A 20,153-nucleotide genomic window follows, 5' to 3' on the forward strand; every position below is an offset into this window, starting at 1 on the left:
ATTATGATGTTGTTAGTTACTTTATGATTAACATGCTTTACATGCTTTTAAGTGACAAGTACTTCAATTTCAGTAGTTTTGTCATGTATGAACTAGGGTACTGAAGGGTTTTTTTGCACATAAACGCAGCGAAAACGTAAATTTAAATCTTAAAAAAAGCCAAAACCTTCTGCAGGATCCATGCGAAAAATAATATTTAATTCGTAGTTCAGTATGTTTACCTTAAGAAGCTTTACGTTAATGGAAAGATGGAGGTCTTTAATGGAGATCCAAAAATGATGAACGGAGATCCTTAGCAGTTGCTCCTCAAGTGTGAAGCACTTCACCGGTATCCACCAAGAAAACGATGTAATGAAGGAGGAGTAGATGGAGAGAATTAGGGTTTTGTAAATCGTTTTTGGTTGAGGCAAAAATAGGGTTTATAATAGTATATTTATAGGCAAAATTTTCAGCTGAAAATTTTCCCATTAAATATTATTATTATTAACCCTTTATTATTCTCACTAATAATTAAAACAACTTTTAATTATTAATCATTTTTCTAAACTCTTTAGAAATAATTCTCTCACTCGATTTAATTTCCAAAAATTAAATTCTTAATTAATAATATTAAGAACCTTTTCTTAATTAATTTATAATCAATTAAATCTCATTTAATCAATTATTAAATTTGCCAATTAATTATTTATTTCATAAATAAATAATTATCAGCCATTATTAATTAATTCCTCCACCATTAAATCATTCTCTTTTATGGTGTGACCCTGTAGGTTCAATATTAAGCCGATAGTAGAAATAAATAATAATAAAACTATTTTATCATTATTTATATAAATTCTCTAATTCATTAAATATGATTAATTAATTAAACATATTTATTCTACATCGTGAGTGATACTTCTCAGCATATCACGACTATCCGGATAATACGAATTCACTGCTTAGAATACCAAGAACCTATTCAGTGAGTAGTTACCGTACAATTAATTCCTTCTACCCTGCAATGTCACGATTAAATACAAGGCATGGAACTTGTGTCAAGCCTATCTTATTTAATCACTTGCTTTCCCATTCACTATGCTTAGTTCTATTTAATGTAAATTAGAAACTCCTTTCTAATTTCATTCACTCTGGCCAGAGATTCCTGAACTAGCATAAGTGGATCAGCATTGAACATTCTCTTCCTTCACTAGAAGGGGTAGATCCTTTATTGATCATACACTATCTTCATGTACAAATTCCTATACCCAGTAGAGCCCTTATAATTGTCCCTTGAGACTAAGAACTAAACCAAAGCATAGTTCAGTGTACACAAGATGACTATGTTGACCTCAAGTCTAAGGATACTTGTACAACTATTACTATGTGAACAACTGCTGACACGTGAGTGAACTCCATTAGTTGTTCAGTTGTGTGAGTCATGTTCAGTGAACTTATTCTATAATAAGCACCTACATACTAGCTATAGTGTCACCACACAAATGTCTATGAGAACAGACATCCTTCATAATGAAACAAGCATAGTATTTACCGATCTTTGCGGATTATTAATTACCAGTTAGTAATCCTATGACCAGGAACTATTTAAGTTTAGAGTTATCATCTTTTAGGTCTCATTATTATGATCTCATCACAATCCATAAAAAGCTTTACTCTAAACTGTGGTATATCTTATTTAAATATTTAAATAGATAGAGCCCGCAATAAAAACAAAACAAGTCTTTTATTAATATCAATGAAATCAAAACAGATTACATAAAAGTTATTCCTAAATCCTTATACATGATTGGACTTAGGACATATCTCTTTCAATCTCCCACTTGTACTAAAGCCAATCACTCTGGTATCTAATACCCATCTTGTCTTTATGACGATCAAAGCGACTCTGAGAAAGTGGCTTTGTGAGTGGGTCTGCTACGTTGTTATGTGTGTCAACTCTCTCGACGTTGACATCTCATCTTTCAACAATCTGAATTGCACCACCATTCAGAGTAAACACGTACCCTGATATGGATTTGCTATCACTTTCTGACTGAAAACTAGAGTCAGTATAACCCTCTATTTTCAACTCAGATTCACCACCAAAAACAAGAAAAATGTCCTGAGTCCTTCGCAAGTACTTAAGGATGTTTTTCACTGCTTTCCAGTGGTCTTCACCTGGATTGGACTGATATTTGCTCGTCACACTAATTGAATAAGCATTAGGCCTTGTACATAACATCGCGTACATGATAGATCATATTGCTGAAGCATAAGGAATCTTACTCATACGCTCTCTTTCCTCAGGAGTCTTAGGAGACATTTTTTCAGAAAGGGACACTCCATGGCTCATCGGTATGAGACCTCTTTTGGAGTTTTCCATGCTAAACCTTTTAAGCACTTTCTGAATGTATGTACCCTGGGTAAGACCTATCATTCTTCTAGATCTATCTCTATAGATCTTCATACCGAGAATGTAGGATGCTTCTCCCAAGTCCTTCATGGTGAAGTTCTTTGATAGCCATACTTTGACTGATTATAGCATCGGTATATCATTTCCTATAAGAAGTATGTCATCCACATACAATACAAGAAATGTTACAGCGCTCCCACTAACCTTCTTGTAGACACATGGTTCATCTATGTTTTTGATAAAACCAAACTCTTTGATTGTCTCATCAAAACGGATGTTCCATCTACGAGAAGCTTGCCTTAAACCATATATGGTTTGCAGCAGCTTACACACTAGATGTTCATTTCCCTTGGAAAGAAAACCCTCTGGATGTGTCATATACACTTCCTCCTCAAGTTCCCCATTGAGGAAGGCCGTTTTCACGTCCATTTTCCAGATCTCATAGTCGTAGTAAGCAGCAATCGCAAGCAAAATCCGAATTGATTTTAACAGGGCTACAGGCGAAAAAGTTTCATCAAAGTCAATCCCTTGCCTTTGTTTGAATCCTTTTTCCACGAGCCTGGCCTTATAGGTCTCCACCTGTCCATCTGCTCCAATCTTTCTTTTTTTATACCCACTTGCACCCAATAGGCTTAACACCTTCAGGCGCCTCAACCAGAGTCCATACTTGGTTGGTATACATAGATTCCATTTCGGATTTCATGGCATTATGCCATTTCTCTGAGTCAACACTACTCATAGCCTCATTATAGGTCACAGGGTCGTCATCATCAATGATTGACAACTCATTGTCATTCTCAATGACAAGGCCATAATACCTCTCAGGTTGGCGAGACACTCTCCCTGTCCTACGAATTGGCTGTTCCACAGAAGGTTGTTCAGTCTGAACAGGTGTTTCCACTTGATCCGTAGTAGTTTGTGCTTTTTGAAATTCATCAAGTTCAATTTTGCTCCCACTATTTCCTTCAAGGATAAACTCCTTTTCCAAGAAGGTAGCATGTCTGGAGACAAACACCCGATGATCGGTGTAAAAGTAATACCCCAAAGTCTCTTTAGGATATCCCACAAAATTACATTTTACGGATCGAGATTCCAGCTTATCTGGATCAACTTTCTTGACATAAGCTGGACATCCCCAAATCTTAACGTGTTTAAGACTCGGTTTCCTTTCTTTCCATATCTCATATGGTGTTTGAGGAACAGAATTGGAAGGCACCTTATTCAGTAAATATGCTGAGGTTTCCAATGCATAACCCCATAGGAATACTCGAAGATTCGCATAGCTCATCATGGACCGAACCATGTCTAGTAAAGTTCGATTTCTCCTTTCAGATTCCCCATTTAACTGTGGAGTATATGGAGGAGTCCACTGGGAGACTATACCATTTTCTTTGAGATAATCTAGAAACTCTCCATTCAAGTATTCACCACCTCGATCTGATCGAAGAGTTATAATACTGTGTTTGGTTTATTTCTCCACTTCATGTTTAAATTCTTTGAACTTTTCAAAGGCTTCAGACTTGTGTTTCATCAAATACACATATCCGAATCTAGATCTATCATCTATGAAAGTAATGAAGTACGAAAATCCACCCATGGCTTGCGTAGACATTGGTCCACATACATCTGTGTGTACCAATCCTAGCAAATCTGCAGCCCTCTCTCCATGTCCACTAAATGGAGATTTGGTCATTTTACCCAATAGACAAGACTCGCATGTAGGATATGATTCAAAATCAAAGGGGTCAAGTAACCCTTCCTTATGCAATGTCCGCAGTCTATTTTTCACTAATATGACCTAGCCTACAGTGCCATAAATAGGTCAGATTTTCATCATCTTGTTTTCTTTTATTAGTTTATTCAATCTGAAGTAAATCATGTTCTACGTCACATACATACAGACCATTATTTAAAATGCCACGTCCAAAAAAAAACATTATCTCTAAGGATAGAACATTCATTATTCTTAATAATAAATGAAAAACCATCCACATCCAACATAGGAATAGAAACAATATTCCTCACAATAGAGGGAACGTAATAACAATTATTCAAAATAATAGTCTTGCCCGTAGGCATATGTAAACTAAATGATCCTACAGATATGGCCGCAACCCTTGCTCCATTGTCCATACGTAGAATCACCTCATCTTTTTCAAGATTCCTACTTCCCTTTAGTCCTTGCAACGAATTGCAAATATGAGAACCATAGTCGGTATCTAATACCCAAGTAGAAATTTGACCTAGTGACATATTAACTTCGATCATAAACATGCCTGAATCAGAAGCGGTAGTCTTACTACCCTTCTTCTTCTTCAATTCTGCAAGGTAAACCTTGCAGTTCCTCTTCCAGTGCCCCAACTTGTTACAGTGAAAACAAACAGCTAAATTAGGAACAGTCAACTTGTGAGCATCTAGTATGCTCCGGAGTGATAATGCAGAAGACATGACGAATATTGTAAATCTGTAAATGATAAACACATAACAACACTTAGCAAATATTCAATTTCATTTCAAAACACTATATGAATCGGGTCTTTATTCATAAGTGTCTCCCACTAGTTTATCTAATTTTTTCAACCCCCTAAGTGAAAATTAAGCATTCATAATGCTAGTAGGAATAGGGATCCTACATTCCATCACACAACCTCGGCTGTGGCACGAAACGTCATGTGATGTTCAATAGGCAGACAACTCTTGTCAATTACATCTTATGTTATTCCCTAATATAAGTTTAGCCTTTTGAATAATTGAGTCACGGCTGTGGCATGACAAACTCAATATTCCAAGTCAAGTCTAACCCAACATTTCGTATAATTGAATCAGTCTCCAACGGCCCACGGCTGTAGCACGTACCGACCTTTAGATTCTAATTCAATGTACACATCTCTATGTAATAGACAGGCATTTCTTATTTTAAAATCAAAGCCCTCGGCTGTAGCACGAAACGACAATGATTTAAAAATAAGAACCACTTTCTACCATGTTGGAAGGCTATGACCGATACAAGCCCGTTGTGTCATTGGCCAATTACTACTTGATATTATTTAATTTTAGAGGGATTATATTACGTTACAATCATAATCATATTATAAAGAGATTCTTCCTTTTAAATTAAATATTTCAAATCAATAATCGATAATCAGATGATTCCCAGATCGGGTGGAGCATTGTCAAGAGGCGTCACTTAATAACCCTTTCTTACAGATAGAAATCTGTTGTTGACAGAATCATCCTTTCTCTCAATATTGAAAATTTATATTCAATTACGTGTTTCATAAACACAAGAATCTCATGATCGTATTCATAATATTTATTGTTAAGGCAAGAAATGATTCCTATTCTAGATTTTCTAGAGCACGCCTTATATTGATTTAAGTTCACCTAAATCTATCATCGCATGGTAAACATAGGCATATATCTCATATATAAAATTAAATAAACAAGTAAATGTAAAGTGCAATAAAGTAAATTTGTTTGGTTATGGCCCCATCCTATGTGATCTTTATCAAGCTCATGATAAAGATCAAGGTCAATCTAATATGGTGATGGAAATTAATACAACTACTTATTACATAAGTCTTCTTCTTTATTTAGACTTCTTGTATGCCTCGTCTTCTTCTTTGTATCACCTCCATTGGATAGCCTTCTTGAGTCTTCAATTACATTACATGATTGAAAGTAAAACTAATCTAATGAACTTACAAGAATAACTCGAGTTACATTCGAGATTTATGATTACAAAGATTGACGACATGCAAGTCGTATTTAAAACCAAAACCAAAACCATTACACTAAGGTCGAAAGGCCATAACCATCCACCATGCTCATACAACACATAAAAGCATGTTAAAATACATAATCTGATCTTAACATATCATATTATCCATGATCTAATCATAAAAAGAAAATATTACAAAAATCAGAAAAATCAGAATCAAATCAGAAAAACAAGAATCACTATTTACGGGCAGTAAACGACGTCAAACGCCTTATAGACGAGTCGTTGATAGCTTTAGCTATCAGTTTGTTCAGACGCTCGTTTACCTATGGAATAGGGTATTCGTTTGCGTAAATCGGACACCAGACCTAGATTTCAGCAAATCTGCAGCAGCCAATTCAGAATCCGTATCTAATATGATTCTCATAATTAGAACAAACATAAATCATGTATATATCAGTATATATACAGATTACATAATCATCTTATGATTATACAACTCACATGAATATCATATATTCAAAACCATACATATATAAGCATATTATATCAACATCAAATCATGGCGAATCACGTACATGCTCATATATCGAAAACAGTTAAACACATAAACGCATTAAAAACTTTTCGCAAGTAGCTCTGATGCCATTGAAGGGTTTTTAGCACATAAACGCAGCGAAAACGTAAATTTAAATCTTAAAAAAAAACCGAAACCCTCCGCAGGATCCATGCGAAAAATAATATTTAATTTGTAGTTCAGTATGGTTACCTTAAGAAGCTTTACATTAATGGAAAGATGGAGGTCTTTAATCGCGATCCAAAAATGATGAACGGAGATCCTTAGTAGCTGCTCCTCAAGTGTGAAGCACTCCACCGGTATCCACCAAGAAAACGATGTAATGAAGGAGGAGGAGATGGAGAGACTTAGGGTTTTGTAAATCTTTTTGGTTGAGGCAAAAATAGGGTTTATAATAGTATATTTGTAGGCAAAATTTTCAGCTGAAAATTTTCCCATAAAATATTATTATTATTAACCCTTTATTATTCTCACTAATAATTAAAACACCTTTTAATTATTAATCCTTTTTCTAAACTCTTTAGAAATAATTCTCTCACTTGATTTAATTTCCAAAAATTAAATTCTTAATTAATAATATTAAGAACCTTTTCTTAATTAATTTATAATCAATTAAATCTCATTTAATCAATTTTTAAATTTGCCAATTAATTATTTATTTCATAAATAAATAATTATCAGCCATTATTAATTACTTCCTCCACCATTAAATCATTCTCTTTTATGGTGTGACCCTGTAGGTTCAATATTAAGCCGATAGTAGAAATAAATAATAATAAAACTATTTTATCATTATTTATATAAATTCTCTAATTCATTAAATATGATTAATTAATTAATCATATTTATTCTATATCGTAAGGGATACTTCTCAGCATATCGCGACTATCCGGATAATACGAATTCACTGCTAAGAATACCAAGAACCTATTCAGTGAGTAGTTACCGTACAATTAATTCCTTCTATACTGCAATGTCACGATTAAATACAAGGCATGGAACTTGTGTCAAGTCTATCTTATTTAATCACTTGCTTTCTGATAATCACATATTTTTTGCATAATTTCATACCTATTTATTGCTTGCTTTCATATTTTAAATAAATTAATTTGTTGCATTCTCATCATTTTGTAGATATTTGGAAAAATGAGAAATTTGAAGTAAAAGGGAGAAAAGGGCAAAAATGGAAGAAATATAATGTCACCAAGCAACTTGAAGAAAAAGCCAAAAGAAAGAGTTGGTGGAAATCAATGGTCAAGATAAACCAAACACCCATCTCACTTGGATGACCAAGATTCACCCAACTCTACACTAAACCCTAATTTTTAGCTATAAATACCCTCCTTCCCCCTTGTATTCATCACCTAGTTTTTCTTTAGTTTACCCTAATTTTAATAGTAACCTCTCTTTTCAATTTCTAGATCTAGTTTTCATTTACTTTGTATTTTCTCTCTTGTAAATACTCTCTTCAATTAATGTCATTCAAGTTTTTTTATTACATCCTCTCCTCTACTTTTATGTCTTGTTACTTTAATATTGGGTAATGATATCTTTTAAAATCTCACAAGTTACATACTTGGAGATTTGAAAGGAGCCTTCTAAATTTATCTTTAATTATAAGTTTAATATTTTAGATCTATTTTATGCCTTGTTTTTTTTAGTATTCGGGTATAACTCTGTTTCCGGCGAGAACTATTTGTCGACAGCAGCTTCGTTACTATTTCTCATTTCGGTGGTTAGCTTATTTAACTATGTCATTTCTTGATATTTAACTCTCCAGTGCGTTCCATTAGCTTACCTCATTTATATTTTAGCTTTCTTTTTATTTTTGTTTCACTTGCTTCACCCATACTGATGCACTATTTATTTAGTTGGTGGAGTTTTTTATTATCCTGTTTATCATTTTTTTTATTCTTTTTATTTCCTTCTCATTTATCCAGTTAGCTATTCATTTTCTCTACTTATAAAATGCATGTCCGGTTTGTTATCTAGTGTAGTGTAATTAATTAGCTTCCCTTTTCGTCAAGTGATTATTTTATTTCTTTTTCTATTTTTATTAATCCATTTAGCATGCTAGTTTAGTACTTAAATTAAAAGTTATTTTTCTTAGTTCTAATTAACTTAGTGTAAGCCTTTTGTGACATTTCCTGGCCCAATCTATTTCTAGCCCAACTTCTTTTCCTTGTCATGTTTAGTTTTGTAAGGCCCGTAGCATATCCTAGTTATAGGCTAGTAGTTAATGCTTGCTTAATTTGCTTGTCTTAAATTGTAGTGTAGTTCTCATTTAGTTTAATAGCCATTAATTCATTTCTTAGTTGCCCATTTATTACCAATGTCGTCTGTGTAGTAATAGAGAAATAGATTTAATGCCTAAGCCCACCTTTTTGTCTCTAGCCCACTACTCCTTTTATTTTCCAACCCATGACTTGTTTACTAGTTGGTCCAATTCTAAGTTTCTAGATTAATTTGTTTCATTGTCGATGTATAATTTAGTGTCTTATAAATAGATTTCTGTTTAGTTTACAGATTAATTTTTATTTTTATTATTTTTATTTCTGTTAAAAACAAACTCATATTAAAATCTATTGTCTAATTCGCCTAAATTTAAAATTAAGTAATTGCAAAAAATATTTAGTCTCTGCGAAACGAATATAAAATATTAAAACGATGGATTGTGCGCTTGTAATTTAAAAAGTTTATTTTTGGCACATCAAGTTTTTGGCGCCGCTGCCGGGGACTATAATTATTTTTCACGCCTTAATTTTTAATTTTTTGAATTAGTTTTACCTGCTATCTTTGTTTAATTTTTTTTTTTAGAAAATTGAAGATTTGGAAAGCTCGTTGGAACTCCGAAAATTGCCGAGGCTCGAAGGAATTTTTGGAAGCTTGCTTGGGTAACCCGTATCTCTCTCTTTTCGCATTTTTCAGTAGTTAAAAAAAATCACAAAAAAAAATGAAAATTCAAAAAAAAATAAAAAAATTAGTTAGTTAAATACATAATTGTTGCATCATGCATTTGTTCACCTAGGAGCACATCATCTTAGATTTTATTTTATTGTTTTTAATTTTTCGTACCTTATAAATTGTGGTGATTGCTGGAGGACCCAAGGTTCGTTAAATTTCTTCTTTTTTTTAGTTAGGACACGTAGTTTAGAGCATCTATAATTGTTTATCGCTTTTATATCCCGTTGTGTGTTGCATCATTTAAATAAACTTTAAGGGCAAAACCACATCACAAGATAAGGGGAGGGATTTCATCACTCTTTCCTTGGCCCACAACCATTAAATCCATCATTTTGCATACCATAGCCTTTTTAATAAAATTAAGTAGACATTAGCCCCTAGGACTTCACGCTCAACTAGGAAGAAAACCTGAAACGATCAAATCTCTAAGTATTCATTCTTTGGTGTCTAGGCTAGCGAAAGCTTACCTGGCCATTTAGATTTGGTGACTAGGCTGGTGTTTAGCCTCTTGGCAATGCTTGCACCTACCTGGCCAATCAGAAAGAATACTTTTAGTTTTATGAATTTTAGTAATATCTTTTTGTTAGGAGCAAGTCTAGAATTTTTAGGGAACCCTAGATTTATAACTTTTCTTTCGATTTTTCACCCTTTCTTTTGCGTGTTTTAAATTCTTGCACTTATTTGCTACTTGATTTATATCCTGTTTATGCGTACTACGTGGATTAGAGATAATTCATCTAGGTTAGTGAGACCAATTGAGCGTACTTCCTCATCGGAATCCGAACCCATAGAAATTCTTGAACCCGTAGTAAACATGGCAGTTTCTCTTAAGGATCATTGTTACCCCGCCCGTTCGGCCCAACCTTCTTGTATTACTCTCCCACCGGTTAATGGTAATAATTTGAAATTAAAGGTCATCACATTAGCATGTTACCTAAATTTACCGGGAGTGAAGGTGAGGATCCATATCTTTTTATTCATGAATTCGAGGAGGTTTGTGCCTTACAAAAACTCCAACAATTAACCGAGGATTCCATTAGGCTTAGACTAATCAATTTCGTTCTTAAAGAAAATGCTAAAAAATGGTTATATAGCCTACCGGTTAATTCTATTTCAACTTGGGAGGGATTCGTAGTCATTTTTCTAAAAAAATATTTTCCAAATCATAAGACTACGAGACTTACAAATGAGATTAATCAATTTCATCAAAAGGAAAACGAGTCTTTTTGGAAATATTTTGATAGATTTAAAAATCTTTTGTCCCAATGTCCCCACCACGAAATAGAAAAGTGGAGACTTTGTAAGATTGTTTACGAGGCCTTAGATAGTTCTACAACTGCGTTGTTAGAGTCTATGTGTCAAGGCAAATTCATGGAAAAAGACGAGGATCAGGGTTGGGAATTTTTCGAGGAACTAGCAGAAAAGACCATGTTGTGGGAGTCTACTAGGGAGCCGAATAGGGAGCCTAGTAAGCACAATGAAACACTCGGTTCATTAGCTAACAAAGGCTTGCATTTAGTTGGTAATTTTATAGCAACCGAAGCGAAGTTAGCTACTCTCACTAGAAGATTAGAAGCTTTAGAAACCACTAATGCCCCTTCCCAGGCGTCTATGTGTGCGAACTATAACTCTCATAGTCATGAACCTCAAAACTTTCAAGAGTTTGAGAAAGTGAATGCTATGTTTCAACCTAGACCTAGGAATGACCCTTTTGCACCCACATACAATCCCGGGTGGAAGAACCACCCAAATTTTTCATGGACCCAAGGCCAAAACTACCAATCTCCTCAACCCACTTTTCAAAAGCCTAATCCAAACTCTTATCCCACTTCTAGTCAAAATCCTTATCCAAACCCAATTCAAGCACCCTTGAATCCTCCCGAATTTAATGATTCGGATAAGAGACTTAATTCCTTAGAAAAGAGCATTGAGGCTTTGCTAAAATCTCAAACTAATTTGACTCAATCTCAACAAGCCTTCATGCAAACCATGACCCAAGATAGGAAATTATTGAATTCCAATGCCCAAGCCATATCTAAGTTAGAGGTTCAAATGGGTCAATTAGCTAACACGATTTGTGAGCGCGAGAAGAATAAGTTTCCAAGTCAATCCGAGGTGAATCCTAAATTTCCGCTTAATCAAAGACCTCATGATGTGAACTCCGTCATCTCTCTACGGTCGGGAAATCAAGTGAGAAACCGAGTTGGTGTTGATGATAATGAAGAAGAGAATTCGAGTTCGAAACCTAATCCTTCACCTTTGAGTCCGAGTCTAGATCACTCGAAGCAACCCGAGAATTTTGAGTCTAGCGAAACACCTCATTCGATTGCACCACCTTCGAAACCTAGCCCCGATTTGTCTAATGAAAGAGTCTTTACGCCGAAAGCTCCGTATCCTCAATGATTTATTTTGAACAAACAATCGGCTTAAGTAGACAAGATCTTAGAAGTTTTCAAGCAAGTTAAGGTCAATATTCCTCTTTTAGATGTCATTCAACAAATTCCTTCGTATGCTAAGTTTCTAAAAGAGTTGTGTACTCATAAACGAACCACTCATGCTCCTAAGAAAGCCTTTTTGATATCTCAAGTTAGTTCGATTCTCTCGAATGAAATTCCCGTGAAATATAAGGACCCCGATTGTCCTACTATTTCTTGTGTCATAGGCAACACTTTTGTTGACAAAGCTTTACTTGACTTAGGTGCTAGTGTGAATCTTCTTCCGTATTCTGTCTACCAAGAATTAGGTCTAGGTGAACTTCAAAAGACCAATGTCACACTTCAATTAGCTGACCGTTCTATCAAAATTCCTAAGGGAATAATTGAAGACGTATTGATTAAGGTTGGTGATTTTATTTTTCCCGTTGATTTTGTGGTCCTAGAAACTGAACCGGTCAAAAATCCTAAAAATCAAATTCCGATCATTCTAGGAAGACCTTTTCTAGCCACATCCAATGCCTTAATTAATTGTAGGAACGGTTTAATGAAACTAACATTTGGAAATATGACCATTGATCTCAATATTTTTCATGTCGGAAACCAACCCAATGACTATTTTGACCAACACATGGAAATTAATTTAATTGATAAAATGCTTGATCATGAAACCATGAGTGTCGATGATGCTCTTGACTTTTGCTTAAATCATTTTGGTCAAAATTGGATTGATTCTGATTACACTAATGAGGTCAATAAGATGTTAGAGTCCACTATTCCTACAACTAACCAAGAGCTTGAACCACTCCCTTTGTCCCTTTATCAATCTAGTCAACCAGTTGAGCCAAGTCCACCAGAATTAGAACTCAAACCTCTTCCTAACACTCTTAAGTACAAGTTTCTTGGTCCTAATAAATCTTTTCCCGTCATAATTTCTTCTAATTTGACCCCATGTCAAGAAGAGGAACTTTTAAGTGTGCTTAAAGAGAATAAGGAAGCCATAGGTTGGAGTATTTCTGATATTAAAGGAATTAGTCCGGCAATTGTCCAACATAGGATTCACTTAGTTGATGATGCTAATCCAGTTAGTGAGCCACAAAGGAGGTTGAACCCAACTTTGATGGAAGTTGTTAGGAAGAAAATTCTGAAGTGCCTAGATAATGGGATCATCTTTCCCATTTCTGATAGCTCGTAGGTGAGTCTGATTCAAGTAGTACCTAAGAAATCGGGTATTACTGTAGTGACCAACGAGAATGATGAGCAAGTTCCCACTCGTGTTCAATCTGGTTGGAGAGTGTGTATAGATTATAGGAAGCTCAACTCTGCCACTAGAAAAGATCACTTTCCTTTACCATTCATCGATCAAATGTTAGAAAGGTTAGCGGGTCATTCCTATTATTGTTTCCTAGATGGTTTTTCTGGCTATTTTCAAATCCCCATTGCTCCTGAAGATCAAGAAAAGACCACGTTCACATGTCCTTTCGGAACGTTCGCTTATCGTCGTCTAGCTTTTGGTTTGACCACGGCCCCTGCTACATTTCAACGATGCATGATGAGCATTTTTTCCGATATGATAGGTGAATTCCTAGAAATTTTCATAGATGACTTTTCCATCTTTGGTTCTTCTTTTCATCAATGTCTAAACCATCTTGACTTAGTTTTAAAAAGGTGTAAAAAAAACGAACCTCGTTCTTAATTGGGAAAAATGTCATTTCATGGTTAAAGAAGGAATTGTCCTTGGTCATAAAATCTCGGAAAAGGGAATTAAAGTTGATAAAGCTAAAATTGATCTCATTACTAGTCTCCCTCCACCAAAATCGGTCAAAGCAATTCGCTCTTTTTTAGGACATGCGGGGTTTTATAGGCGTTTCATTAAGGATTTTAGTAAAAAGGCAAGACCCTTGACCAATCTTCTTTCAAAAGATGTCAAATTTGAGTTTAATAGTGATTGTTTACAATCTTTTGAACACCTTAAAAAAGAACTGACTTCATCCCCGATAATTAAATCTCCCGATTGGAATGAGCCTTTTGAGTTGATGTGTGATGCCTCCGACTATGCAGTTGGGGCAGTTTTAGGGCAACGAATCAATAAGATACCTCATGTCATATACTACACTAGCAAGACCTTAAATGATGCCCAACTTAATTACTCAACCACCGAAAAAGAGCTTTTAGCCGTAGTATTTGCCCTCGAGAAGTTTAGGTCTTATCTTATTGGTTCGAAAATCATTGTTTACACCGATCATGCCGCCCTTCGATATCTTTTCTCGAAAAAGGACTCAAAAGCTCGTTTGATTAGGTGGATCTTGTTGCTCCAAGAATTTGACCTAGAAATTAGGGATAAGAAGGGGTCTGAAAATGTCATTGTCGATCATCTCTCTCGATTGGTAGTAGAGTCAACTGTTGACTTGCCTTTGAATGAATCTTTTCCGGATGAACACCTTCTTTCTATCTCTACCCTCCCCTGGTTTGCCGACATTATTAATTACCTTGTCACCGGCAACATTCCGACTCATTGGTCCAAGCAAGATAAATCCAAATTCTTTTCACAAGTCAAATACTTCTTTTGGGATGACCCTTATCTCTTCAAGTATTGCCCGGATCAAATCATTAGAAGGTGTGTCCCAAATCACGAGTTTAGAAGTGTCCTTTCCTTTTGTCATGATCAAGCTTGTGGAGGACATTTTAGTGCCAAAAAGACGGCTGCCAAGATACTCCAAAGTGGTTTCTATTGGCCTAGTTTGTTTAAGGATTCCGCAGAATTCTGTGCCGCTTGTAGTAGGTGTCAACACTTAGGAAAGATTACAAGACGTAATATGATGCCAATGAATCCGGTCTTAATTATCGAAATTTTCGATGTTTGGGGGATAGATTTTATGGGCCCATTTCCTTGCTCATTTGGCAACCTTTACATTCTCTTAGCGGTCGATTATGTATCTAAGTGGGTCGAAGCCATTCCAACCAAGTCTAATGACAATAAGGTCGTTCTTAAATTCTTAAAAGAGAATATCTTTTCTCAATTTGGTACGCCTAGAGCTATCATTAGTGATCAAGGAAAACATTTCAAGAACCATCAATTTGAGTCTCTCTTAAAAAAGTACTCGATCACTCATAAATTGGCCACCCCTTATCATCCTCAAACTAGTGGTCAAGTTGAAGTCTCAAATAGGCAAATCAAACAGATCTTAGAAAAGACTGTCAACTCGAATAGGAAGGATTGGTCAACTAAGTTGATAGATGCTTTATGGGCCTATAGGACCGCGTATAAGACTATCTTGGGTATGTCCCCTTATCGGCTTGTGTTCGGTAAAGCTTGTCATTTGCCGGTTGAACTTGAACATCGAGCCTTGTGGGCCATTAGGGAGTTGAATTTTGATTTACCCACTGCTGGTAGTCATAGGAAGTTGCAATTGTCTGAGTTAGAGGAAATGAGAAATGATGCTTATGAAAATGCTAAAATCTATAAAGAAATAACCAAAGTTTTTCATGATAAATCAACTTTGAGAAAATCCTTTTCTCCCGGTCAAAAGGTTCTTTTGTACAATTCTAGGCTTCATTTATTTCCCGGAAAATTGAGATCTAGATGGGAGGGACCTTACATTGTTAAAGTAGTTTTTCCTCATGGTGCTATTGAAATTGAAAATCTTAAAAATGGTGAAATATTCAAAGTTAATAGACAACGTCTCAAACCATTTTTAGAGTTGCCAGTCGATTCCGAGGAAGAGGTCATCAACCTCATTGACCCATGATCAAGTAAGTCTCTTTCAGTATGTAGTTTTAACTCTCTTCATCCCTTATCAGGTTTATTCTCATCATTTTCCTTGCTTATTTCTCTCTTTTGCATACATTGAGGACAATGCATGATTTAGGTATGGGGGAGGGTTTTAGTGTAATTCTTAAAAACAAAAAAAATCCAAAAAAAAATTTGAAAAAATAAAAAAATTCAAAAAAATAGAGACATTTTTAGCTAAGTTGTCTTACTCTTGAACTTTAGTAGCAGTTGGTGTTAACATGTTTTCAAAAACTTATACATATAGTGCCTTTCAGATTATTTAAACGTAGTTGAGTAAGGTGTCTTTTTGAATCTTATGTCGATTGATTTTCACTCTAGATTCCAAGACGACACTTTTGCACAAGACCTTTTTTGGAGAGATTGTTTAGGGATGTTATTCGATACTTGAGAGAGAACCCACATGTTGAAACAATGTCGAATCAAGCCTTTGCGAAAAGAAAAAAAAAGAGAAAGAAAAAAAGGTAGAAAAAAAAGCAAAAAAAAGGCAAAAAAAAAAAGAAAAGAAAAGAAAAGAAAAGTTGAATAAACTACTTCAATACCCATTGTTCTTATAAACAAAAATCTTTAGATAATGGGCACAAGTAGAATTGACTAGTCTTGTTTTGTGGCCTTTGTTACTCGAGTTATTAAGTTCGTCGGGGGATTTCAAAATCTAGTGCCCCAAAACCATCTGGTTTGGGAGTCACTGACCTAAAACTCGCTACATGGGTAACATAGAAAGCCTAAGAAAACAGACATCATAAAGTCAATTAAAACAAAAAAAAGAATAATTTTGTGAAGTTTGGCTAGATACTTGTTTTGATAGAGAATGGGTCAGTTCAATATTAGTTGAAAAAGAGAAAATGTTCTTAGACAGTTAAATCCATCAAAGGCCTTAAATTCACTACACACCTTGGGATCTTTTGTAAAAATTCTAAGTCAACATAAGCAGATTTGAGTGACCAACATCTTGGCTATTATTAGAAGAGTCTTTAAGGCATGTATTTTATTTATAAAATCTTCTTGTTAACACCAATGAACATTAGAGTAAAATTGAGATAGATGCTTGTTAAATAGTCTCAAAGATTTTATGGGTATATCTTCTGTAAACCCTTAGGAGACAACACTCCTCCTATGGAGATCGTCTATGGGTTTAACGGGTTAGTAAACCTAAAATTTCCCGTCACGCCTACGAAAAGGAGCAATAGGATCTCTCTTAGTTAGCATTTTTATGTTTGATTTTACTCGAGGACGAGCAAAAGATAGGTATGGGGGCATTTGATAATCACATATTTTTGCATAATTTCATACCTATTTATTGCTTGCTTTCATATTTTAAATAAATTAATTTGTTGCATTCTCATCATTTTGTAGATATTTGGAAAAATGAGAAATTTGAAGTAAAAGGGAGAAAAGGGCAAAAATGGAAGAAATATAATGTCACCAAGCAACTTGAAGAAAAAGCCAAAAGAAAGAGTTGGTGAAAATCAATGGTCAAGATAAACTAAACACCCATCTCACTTGGATGGCCAAGATTCACCCAACTCTACCCTAAACCCTAATTTTTAGCTATAAATACCCCCTCTTCCCCCTTGTATTCATCACCTAGTTTTTCTTTAGTTTACCCTAATTTTAGTAGTAGCCTCTCTTTTCAATTTCTAGATCTAGTTTTCATTTACTTTGTATTTTCTCTCTTGTAAACACTCTCTTCAATTAATGTCATTCAAGTTTTTTTATTACATCCTCTCCTCTACTTTTATGTCTTGTTACTTTAATATTGGGTTATGATATCTTTTAAAATCTCACAAGTTACATACTTGGAGATTTGAAAGGAGCCTTCTAAATTTATCTTTAATTATAAGTTTAATATTTTAGATCTATTTTATGCCTTGTTTTTTTTAGTATTCGGGTATAACTCTGTTTCCAGCGAGAACTATTTGTCGACAACAGCTTCGTTACTATTTCTCATTTCGGTGGTTAGCTTATTTAACTATGTCATTTCTTGATATTTAACTCTCCAGTGCATCCCATTAGCTTACCTCATTTATATTTTAGCTTTGTTTTTATTTTTGTTTCACTTGCTTCACCCATACTGATGCACTATTTATTTAGTTGGTGGAGTTTTTTATTATCCTGTTTATCATTTTTTTTATTCTTTTCATTTCCTTCTCCTTTATCCAGTTAGCTGTTCATTTTCTCTACTTATAAAATGCATGTCTGGTTTGTTATCTAGTGTAGTGTAATTAATTAGCTTCCCTTTTCGTCAAGTGATTATTTTATTTCTTTTTCTATTTTTATTAATCCATTTAGCATGCTAGTTTAGTACTTAAATTTAGAAGTTATTTTTCTTAGTTCTAATTAACTTAGTGTAAGCCTTTTGTGACATTTCCTGGCCAATCTATTTCTAGCCCAACTTCTTTTCCTTGTCATATTTAGTTTTGTAAGGCCCGTAGCATATCCTAGTTATAGGATAGTAGTTAATGCTTGTTTAATTTGCTTATCTTAAATTGTAGTGTAGTTCTCATTTAGTTTGCTAGCCATTAATTCATTTCTTAGTTGCCCATTTATTACCAATGTCGTATGTGTAGTAATAGAGAAATAGATTTAATGCCTAAGCCCATCTTTTTGTCTCTAGCCCATTACTCCTTTTATTTTCCAACCCATGACTTGTTTACTAGTTGGTCCAATTCTAAGTTTCTAGATTAATTTGTTTCATTGTCGATGTATAATTTAGTGACTTATAAATAGATTTCTGTTTAGTTTGCAGATTAATTTTTATTTTTATTATTTTTATTTCTGTTAAAAACAAACTCATATTAAAATCTATTGTCTAATTCGCCTAAATTTAAAATTAAGTAATTGCGAAAAATATTTAGTCTCTGCGGAACGAATCTAAAATATTAAAACGATGGATTGTGCGCTTGTAATTTAAGAAGTTTATTTTTGGCACATCACTTTCCCATTCACTATGCTTAGTTCTATTTAATGTAAATTAGAAACTCCTTTCTAATTTCATTCACTCTGGCCAGAGATTCCTGAACTAGCATAAGTGGATCAGCATTGAACATTCTCTTCCTTCACTGGAAGGGGTAGATCCTTTATTGATCATACACTATCTTCGTGTACAAATTCCTATACCCAGTAGAGCCCTTATAATTGTCCCTTGAGACTAAGAACTAAACCAAAGCATAGTTCAGTGTACACAAGATGACTATGATGACCTCAAGTCTAAGGATACTTGTACAACTATCACTATGTGAACAACTGCTGACACGTGAGTGAACTCCATCAGTTGTTCAGCTGTGTGAGTCATGTTCAGTGAACTTATTTTATTATAAGCATCTACATACTAGCTATAGTGTCACCACACAAATGTCTATAAGAACAGACATCCTTTATAATGAAGCAAGCATAGTATGTACCGATCTTTGCAGATTATTAATTACCAGTTAGTAATCCTACGACCAGGAACTATTTAAGTTTAGAGTTATCATCTTTTAGGTCTCATTATTATGATCTCATCACAATCCATAAAAAGCTTTACTCTAAACTGTGGTATATCTTATTTAAACATTTAAATAGATAGAGCCCGCAATAAAAATAAAACAAGTCTTTTATTAATATCAATGAAATCAAAACAGATTACATAAAAGTTATTCCTAAATCCTCATACATGATTGGACTTAGGACATATCTCTTTCAGGTATATGTTAGGGGACATTAAGAAGAGGTCTAAGAACATATACTATGTTAGGTTTATTATGATGCTAGCAAATCATGTATCTAAGGACCTCTTGATTGAGAACCCAACAAATAAGCTTGATTGTTGGGTCCAAGAAAAGAGAGTTCTTGCTGATCTTAACAGGAACAATATTCATAGTGAGGTGCCTCTCAATTACTTTCCAGTCATGGAAGCACCTCGGGTAAGTGAGGTAAATGTTTCTGTCTCTACTATTTCCCAACCTCAAATTTCTTTGCAAACTAATGTGGCTATGACATCTGTGACAGTGACCAAACAGATGCCTACCCAAGCCATAAAATCTAAAATTTCAAAAATCAAGTCAAAGAAACCTCACTCTAGTTCCTCTCAAAAGAAACTAATTTCAAAAACTACCAAAACACAAGAGGGGAGTGTGAAGGGTGGTAAGACAGGTGAGGGACAAGGTGAAAATTAAAAAAAACCTAAGGATAAGGAGAGTGACATTTGTGTGATCCAAAAATGCTTAATAAGGAAACAAGCTCATTACTAGTTGCATCCTCCCAAAAGGATGTGACTATTGAAACAAGCTCTCAAC

The 20,153-nt window shown here is 34.5% G+C and overlaps 1 protein-coding gene across 1 annotated transcript; it reads left to right on the top strand.

The window, feature by feature from the left end:
- Positions 1 to 11,025: 11,025 nt before the first annotated feature.
- Positions 11,026 to 15,835, top strand: LOC141696134 (uncharacterized). The gene is made up of 4 exons (XM_074500320.1): positions 11,026 to 12,024; positions 12,094 to 12,409; positions 14,592 to 14,729; positions 14,847 to 15,835. Exons 1-4 carry the CDS (start codon positions 11,026 to 11,028, stop codon positions 15,833 to 15,835), a joined length of 2,442 nt encoding a protein of 813 aa, XP_074356421.1.
- Positions 15,836 to 20,153: the final 4,318 nt, after the last annotated feature.

Source organism: Apium graveolens, chromosome 11, assembly GCF_009905375.1.
Source record: "Apium graveolens cultivar Ventura chromosome 11, ASM990537v1, whole genome shotgun sequence".
In the NCBI taxonomy this organism is placed as follows: domain Eukaryota; kingdom Viridiplantae; phylum Streptophyta; class Magnoliopsida; order Apiales; family Apiaceae; genus Apium; species Apium graveolens.

What these genes read in the sequence shown, in the direction of transcription:
- LOC141696134 (XM_074500320.1), top strand. Translation starts at nt 11,026, where the DNA reads ATGGAAAAAGACGAGGATCAGGGTTGGGAATTTTTCGAGGAACTAGCA. An exon ending in CCGATTTGTCTAATGAAAGA is followed by an intron (nt 12,025 to 12,093) that starts GTCTTTACGCCG and finishes TAAGTAGACAAG; the next exon opens with ATCTTAGAAGTTTTCAAGCA. An exon ending in CCCAAATCACGAGTTTAGAA is followed by an intron (nt 14,730 to 14,846) that starts GTGTCCTTTCCT and finishes AGGATTCCGCAG; the next exon opens with AATTCTGTGCCGCTTGTAGT.